This window comes from Perkinsus marinus (genome assembly GCF_000006405.1).
Source record: "Perkinsus marinus ATCC 50983 genomic scaffold scf_1104296935302, whole genome shotgun sequence".
In the NCBI taxonomy this organism is placed as follows: Eukaryota; Perkinsozoa; order Perkinsida; family Perkinsidae; genus Perkinsus; species Perkinsus marinus.
In genome coordinates, this window is record NW_003214508.1 from 1,370,714 (window position 1) to 1,378,777 (window position 8,064).

General features: G+C 50.5%; 2 protein-coding genes across 2 annotated transcripts; one reads left to right on the forward strand and one right to left on the reverse strand.

The window, feature by feature from the left end:
* Window positions 1-962: 962 nt before the first annotated feature.
* Window positions 963-4,049, forward strand: Pmar_PMAR003730 (GRIP1-associated protein, putative; the record flags this gene model as incomplete). Its single annotated transcript, XM_002784424.1, has 15 exons — window positions 963-1,176; window positions 1,220-1,252; window positions 1,313-1,438; window positions 1,485-1,588; window positions 1,631-1,727; window positions 1,775-1,900; window positions 1,942-2,031; window positions 2,222-2,322; window positions 3,013-3,136; window positions 3,193-3,317; window positions 3,398-3,493; window positions 3,574-3,699; window positions 3,746-3,812; window positions 3,864-3,928; window positions 3,974-4,049. The coding sequence occupies exons 1-15, from the start codon at window positions 970-972 to the stop codon at window positions 4,047-4,049; spliced, it is 1,563 nt and encodes a 520-aa protein (XP_002784470.1). The 5' UTR covers window positions 963-969.
* A 514-nt stretch (window positions 4,050-4,563) lies between these two features.
* Window positions 4,564-5,936, reverse strand: Pmar_PMAR003731 (hypothetical protein; the record flags this gene model as incomplete). Its single annotated transcript, XM_002784425.1, has 3 exons — window positions 4,564-5,518; window positions 5,540-5,635; window positions 5,677-5,936. 3 exons carry the CDS (start codon window positions 5,934-5,936, stop codon window positions 4,564-4,566), a joined length of 1,311 nt encoding a protein of 436 aa, XP_002784471.1.
* Between the last annotated feature and the right edge of the window lie 2,128 nt (window positions 5,937-8,064).

Sequence of the window (8,064 nt, forward strand, 5' to 3'; positions counted from 1 at the left end):
TGTATCACGGGCACGCATTTTAGGCGTGAGTGTTGATTCCCATGAGGTGTGATGAAGTCGATTGTAAAACTCCACCTATGACTGAAATCTACAGTCGGGGATTAATGAGCACGGACTAACGTGGTCCTCCAAAGAGTACCAGAAAGAGACGGTTGGCACTTGATCGTGTGACCTGGTTTTCGTTATAACGTACGAAGGGGGGCGTATAGACGAAGCTTGAGACTAAAATGGGTCGTAGACGCAAAGTTCTCGCGCTGAACAGCACTGCATTCTCCAGAATGCACGTACTGTATGAGTCGGTGAGTGCGAAGTCTACAAGGACCTCGCTATACTGGCAGCTACTACGAGAAGTTATTGGCAGTTGCCAACTGTCGATCTAGGTACGATCATAGTCTATGATTAGCCTAGTTTGATATCATGGGTTGGGATGTGTGACAGTCTGACGTTGCTGAGATCACTGTTGCAGAATTGTTCAAGTTGCGGTATGTAGCAGGGAAGAATCATGTGTTAATCAAAGAGGATGGTAGCTGAAGTCACTTGAAAGGCGACTATTCCGGCCTGCCGAGCTGGTGGAGGTGGGGCAATAGCACTAGAGAGGAGTGTTGCTTCGATACGGTCGAATGCCTCCACCATTTTCAATTTTATCGCTGAATCACAAACCGATCGAAAATTATTACGAACACCCAGGGAGGCATGTGGAGTGATGAGAAAAATGAGGCTCTATGAGAGGGAATCGTCCACTTGCGAGGAACCGTGAAGCGTACTCCTGAAAGTCACTTGCCACCCCCACTGGTAGGAGTAAGAAGACTATCTGTTGCATCACGAGCGGGGTTCGAACCCTAGACTGTTTTCGGACTCGCTGATGAAGTATGAGTTCACCATGATAATTTCCGACGGCCTTATTTCGTTACTACCATCGAGGTTGGGTTATCTACTGTGCGATCAGTCTATGCTGTTTTTGCAGGATTCATGCAATGGGGCGGCCGAGATAGCTCTAGGAGCTTAGCGGTGCGGAACGCTGAGTTCGCGACGAGTCTGAGGCAACACGTCCCTGGCAGAAAGCAGACGAAGCATCGATGTCCAAGCAGAGATCGACAGAGGACTCCTGTAGCTAGGCGTAGTGTATCACCACAAAAAGGGATGGGAGCGATAACTAACCCTTTTACGGGAACACCGGTAACCTGTATGTCCATTATGAGGATGTAAACGTCGTATGTAGGGTCGACCCCAGGACTATATCAACCGAAGAGAAGTAAGTAACGCTGTCGCACAAACTCCTTGCTTCTTTACCCGAGCTTGTTCGTCGTGTCAGATGCAGATTGAGAAACTGCACAGTTCGAGTCTGCAGCAAGAGTTGGATGAATCGATGTCGGAGTTAGCCATCGTGCAGAGACGATGTCATTCCCTCGAGGAAAGCCTCACTATTGCAGAGGCCCAGGTGTGGTCAGTTGCCTCTATCACAAGTGCATGTCATTTGCTGCCAGCATGTGAAGGCTAGAAATATGAACGCCCGGTTGAAGGAGCGATTGCAACTGTTCCAAGAGCAGAATGCTGAGAACTGCCGAATTGCCGAAATGGAAATCTCTAAGTACGCCTTGCTTTGGGTATTTCTGCTGTGTAAAGCACACAGGCTCACAGCACGATTGACCAGCGCTGAAACTACTATAGGGAGGCTCCAGGATGAGAACAACGCCTTAGACGAGGCTGTCAGAGCGCAAGCCAACGAGGTGGGCATTCTCCATCAGTCTTGATGCGATTCCGTTTTTCTCTTCAGCTGAAGTTTCTGAAGGATGTGGAGGCGAGGCTCGAAGCGGAGCGAGACGAGGCGTTCAGAGGCGGTCAGAAACTCGAGGAGTCTTTGAGGGAACTTGCACAGGACTTCGAGACGGTCTCGGACCAGGTGGGGTTGCTGCTAGGACTGTTCTTCTATGATGAGTTCAGCTAGAGCGAGAGAAGCGTGAGGCTCAGACGGCTAAGTTGCAGCTTGAAGAGCTGATGGAGGCCTCGTTGGGTCAGGCTGAGAAGTTGGAAGTATTTGTGAGAGTCTTTGGAGGTCGAGGAAGATCGTTTTCAGAAAGTGACTACTGAAATGCAGAGAATTGACGCGCTGGAGCTCGTGGCCGCCGACTTCCGGGAGAAACATCTGCTGCGCCGGTGGTTACCTTGTTGGAGAGTGCTCATCGCCCGTGTGGAATTTGCAACGATGACCGGATGATTTCAGGCGGCCCAGCGGCTCGCTAGAGCGTCTCGCTGCGTTGCTCACTCTGTTCGACGAGGCAGTCAGGCACGCCTCTGTGCTGTTGTACTGCGGTCCTGGAGAAAGTAAGTCGAATCATCGTAGTGAACCCGTCATGTATCGGGGTAGTCTTGAACGTGTTTCTATTTGCGATTGATACTGAAGGGTCATATTTCCTTTAGTTACGTCCGAGTGACCGATCAGTTGATGGTGATGTTGGGGAGTGTGTTCGATCAGTGGAGACGACTGTCTTCCTATCGGGGAGAGCTCACGGAGCGAGCGGTCTCATACAGCCAGTGGAGGCTCCTGCTTCGGTGGCTCGGGTATTGGCAGCGAGCAGGACTAAGGATGCGGAGTCTAGACGAGGCACATCGCGTTCTGGTTTCCATGCGAAAGCGATCAGCATTTCGCCTATGGTGTCGAGCTCTTTGGGTTGAAAAAGTTTGCGCGACTATGTTGCTTTATCGACAGCGGAGCGTGAAATTGGGAGTTCTGATGGAGCTCAACAGGGGTCGCATTCGGCGTGCTCGGGCGGAAATCATACGGCAAGCCGTAGAATGCGAAGTGGAGAAGCGAGTGTTAGAGCAGTGGCAGAGGCGGGCTAAAGAGAAAGTTAGAACTCTGCAGTTGGGGATCTCTCGTCAGCGACTCTGTCGAATAGCATTAGAAGCGTTTGGGGTGAATCGGTTGCGAGGAAAGGAGGGGAGGAGGACTGCAGAGTTGATCGGAAGACATCTACGTCAAGCCTTACTCCGGCAAGGGATATGTGCCCTTAGGGATGTCTTGGGGCGAGCGAGATCAGCAGAGAAATGCCGACTGGCTTTGAGAGTGTTGCGGCTTCGAGGGCGACAAGGACGATTGAAGAGACATGGGACAGCAGCAGTTATGATGCAACGGAGGGTAGGGGGAGTGAAGTTTCCGCTCGCGACATTTCCATGTTGTTTTCTGGATCTCAGAAAGTGTTGCGATCGACGATGCTGAAGTGGACCACTGCGGCTTCACGTGCTCGGTATATCAGACAAGTTTGTGAGCATCTCATGTCCAGAAGATCTCTGAGGTTGCTACGGCAGACATTGCTAGGGTGAGCCTTGCCAACTATCTTGCTCCTGCCGAACTTGATTTCCTATGATTGCGATTTTTGGGGATTAATCTGTTCGTCAGATGGGTGCTACATCTGCTTGGCTGCTCGGTGACGATTAAAGAGAGGAACAACGAGGATCGATTGCAGCAAGCATTGCAGAAAACGGCATCGTTGAGGTCAGTTGGTGTACATCTCCCATTTCGCACTTCATCGAGGGAAGCCGTCTTGTGCTGGTCTGCATCGAGAAAGCCTTCAGGTCTTTGCTACATTCACAAGAGGAACGCATCGCTGCTTTGGAGACTGGGGAGGAGGCCAGCGTGACGAGGATCAAGCGGCTCAAGTCCAAACTTGATGCACGCGATGACGAAATAGATCGGCTACGGTGCTCTTGCCATGTCTATTTGGATCCCATGCAAATGCCTTCTCAGTCGTGATGTCCAGCTTCTCGAGGAGATCAATCACAAGCTCCGACTCACGTCCGTCTTAGAGCCATTGGTGAGCTTCGAATTGCATGATCCCATTGATATGGTATTTTTTGGGTCGTAGACTGATACCGTCATCACTAGCCCTATAGCATCTGATGTGACATCGCGGAGTTTGGCACCGAGCGAGTGAGATTTCGGAGGGTTTTTGCAGTGGAAGTATGGCCTTAGCAGATACAGCTCTAACGGGCTGCCCTCTGATGTGGGGAGCAGGGCCGTCCCTCTCCTCCAACTCGAGTCCATCGAGTGAGCATGGATGCGTTACTTGCCTAGTTCTCTTATCGATTAGGATTGCCAGTGATTGTGTTATACTAAAGTTGGCTTATAACTACATAATTTTGACCAAACCACTCGCGAGTTTGGATTACTCGCGAGTTAAGACGTAGGAGTGTTCCTTGAGATGACCGCAAGAATATATGTCGAAGTTGAAGCAGCGTTAAAATGCTGCACTCAGTCCTTGTTAAAAACATCGAGAATTCATGGATTTATCGAACTCCTTCATCTGTACCCTATGTAACGCTATGTCCTATGTGCTTCGGAAGGTAATTCTCTCATCGGCAAATCACAAGGGACCTGTATGTCTCGGCCAAAGTAACTGTGATAACCGATAGAAGTGCCCGTTTGTATACTGACGCAACTCTAATAAGCCTCAACAAGTTTACGTGTAATACGCATGAAGCGCTCATGACAATGTCGTGATTATCACGACTGTGAAGCATCTGTTAGATGTTAACGAGTCGCTCATAGAGCGTGGCAAAGGTGTATCATCCTTCCCCCTTCGAAAATGCTTCCTCCAAACCTGCTGATTTGAAAGCCTCAAGCATCTCCTGCTCTGACGGTTCATTATCCCGCAGACCCTCAGAATTCATATGACCCCCAAAACTCGTCCTTGACTCCGGCCTCCCCACTTCCTCCACAGTCTCCGAATATGCTTTCTCGTCAGCATCTTGCCGCAGTCCTTTCGAATCAGGCTGAATATTGAAAGTTCTCCGAGTCTCCGGTCTGCCCACTTCCTCAACAGTCTCAGAGTACGCTTCCCCATCAGAAACTTTCTGCGTTTCTTTCAAATTTGAATTACTCCCGAAAGTTCGCCTCGATTCCGGCCTACCGACCTCTTCTACGGTTTCAGAGTAAGGTTCCCCACCACCAAAAGTTTGCCGAGTTTCCTCTTTTCCCACCTCCTCTACAGTCTCCGTATAAGTAGCATCATCATCCCCCGAGTTATCGCGCATGTTTTTAGCGGAATCGACAGGCTCGAGGGAAGGGCTGTTATTATTCCGTATCGGCCGCTTCCTGCGGTTACTATCCTGTTGGCTTGTATAGAGCCTCGGGGAACCCCTGAGCTTCATGGGGCGATCGACCAACTCGGCGGAATGTGGCGACCAAACATCGTCAGTTCCCTCTTCTACCGATGGGCCATCCGCATCATCTTCTTCCGGTACCCCATCCTCGTTATTCATAGGACTCGCGCGTCCATCAACTACTCCAGAGCCCTCATAAGCCCCTGGCTGAGTGATCGCTCTCTCTCGGGGTAGCGACGACTGCACGGGAATGTCGCCGTCGTAAGTGCTACCAGTTCCAAACGGTTCGCGACGCGAAGGCCCATAGCTATCAGCATTCATTTCTTCCTCAGAATGTCCATCGCTCTCTTGCCGACCATCCTGTTTTCCACTTCCCTGTTCCGCCCCATCGAACGTGAAATCGAAGGCGTAATTATACCTGATAATGAGCATCACTCACATTGCAAGTCCGGATGGCTGACCGCACCCCAAAGATTCTCCAAGATCCTTTTCTCCAGCAGTTGGTGTCAGCTCGTGACGTTTATCATGATATAGCCTGGGAAAGGAGTATCACAAATCGTTTTGACAAGCTCCTACTCGTGGGGCCTCTCAGTATAGTCGGCGACCACAGCCACTGTAGGAGTGCTAATAGAAGTGCCAGTAGACGTGGAGGTTGATGACTCGGTGGTGGCGGTGGTGCTCGTAGAAGTGATGACCGGGGTAACGAGCATCACGACTTCAGGCCTCGGTGTCGTCATAGGGAAGCCAATCCCATGAGGAGCAAGCTCAGTCCTTCGGTTCCGCGATCGACGTTGATCCACAGCTGACTCTATCAATCCTCGGAGATCCTGGGCCATATCTGGGTACATTCCGTTGGGCCTGACAACACAGCTCGACACACGCCGAGGGGTGGGACCCACCTGGCATTGCTGTAGACCGCTGAGCAGCATCTCGGGTCGCTCCTACAGCTGCCTTGACAGTAATGCTAACATCATCGAGTTTCGACGAGTACCGAGTTGGGAGTCTACTACCTGATTTCTCCTGACACCCCGACCCTTGATAACTACTATGTTGTTATATACCGGATCTGCTGCGTACCTCAAACATCATCATCATATAGCTAAGCTCATCGAGAACCACAAATCACAAACCTTACTTGACGGCGAAAGGATCATCCTTCGGGTCCACCACAGAGGTCTCAGGGATAACGCCGTATGGTATTCGGACAACACTGAGGGCTGGAGAAGGGGTTGCAGTAGTAGACGAAGTGGTGGTCGTCGTGCTTGACGTGGTGGTGGTGGTGGTAGTAGTCGTCGTGGTCGTAGTGACATCGGGCGGCCTCAGTCGTTCGACTGGGCGCCAATTACTGCCAGTCAACAGTACAATCCCAATCAGGATGCAATAGTCACTTACGCGAAGGCGACGTGTGTCGAAGCTTTGGTGGCCGGCCGAGGGATCGCTTCGCAGGTGTTGACTGAGCGGCCTGAGAGGCAATGCATAGCGAGTAGCCAGAGTGGGGGTTTATACCAAAAAGTCTGTGGAAAGCAGAGGAGTGCAGTAGCTCCCCATTAGTCACGCTAAGTAGACTTGAGCCTGAGATGATTACCGTTGAATGTGGAAGGTGTTTCTAGGTAGCGAACTCACAGTCTGGGGTCTGCAGCAAATGTTGCGAGGAAATCCTCCGACTCCCATAACATTGCTCGCTATCGAGCCCTCGGGAGACCTCCCTGGGAGTAATAGGGCCCGTCACGCGCCACGAAAATGAGACACGGCTAAATAATTAGGAATTTGATCATCCACACCGGCGCTGGTGCCTCACTCTATTTCTATATCTTGGCAGCCGCATTTCTGAGAGCTCTGATGCACAGTGATGTACCTATTGTTATTCCGGTGGTTACACCATGGCAAAGGGCCGCTTACCTCACAGACAGATGGTCACTGCGACTGCCACTGCAAGAAAGCTCGCGACAACAGAGAAGGAGGGATTCCTGATCGAGATTATGGTATTGACTGAAGTCAGTTGGAATTACCGTATCGCGTTGATGGTTCAACCAGTCTCCATCGGGAGCTATTTCGTCGCCGATTTCCTAAAGTGCAGGGAAATCCCAGTTCAACGCATTTTCTCGTATTTGGTTGTTGAGAATGGATTTTATGGTGTCTTACGTCGAACACTGATCCTCGCACGGTATCGAGCAGGCCGTATCCCGAGGTTCGAGATACGCAGAAGACGATGAACACATTAGCACTCCATCGTAGAGAGGGCAGGTACATGTCAACCAACTAGAACAGACGCAATTTTGAGCACGTCACAAGTAGGAACTTCGATCATCAATGTGCGCAGACGATTATGCGCGATTTTATCCGACGTGCAGTATTACACGAGCATAATCGTTCAACTTGGATCAAGATATATTTTTCGAATCCCCCCTCCTCACGTGGGACGACCTGTCGAATCCCAGTGTCCGGAGGGCCCTTCTCACCACTCTATGAGATAATAGTGGCGATACTGCGTCAAGTTCTTTCTATACCGAGAACACCGGCCTGTTCTTGTGTAGGATGCCAACTCCTTTTGACTCGTCTTCGAAGTCTATGGCATTCATCGTTATAGTTCTGATGCGTTGTAGCATCGATAGTTTCGGGACCTCAATATGGACAATGCTCAGTGCACTCGCGTATGAGCCAGTGCTTCTCTGAGTGTGTCAAGGCAGACCCCGGAGTTCGGTTGAAGCTGGATCACTTACCCGCTGCGAATACGATAACCTCTAATTACCTTTTAATCACTGTAAGCAGTTAGCTAGCTCGTGCTTGATCGACTGTTAGTAACTTCAACGAGATTGATCCGATAGGCTGAGGTGGGTTGATGTTTGTATTCGTGTTGGCTACGATTGTGTGCTCACGTTTCCAGTGTTCTAGCTACAGGTATCGTTGTGAACATACACCCCCTCACATATTCTTAGCATATCCGGTTTTTCGACTTGTGCACAG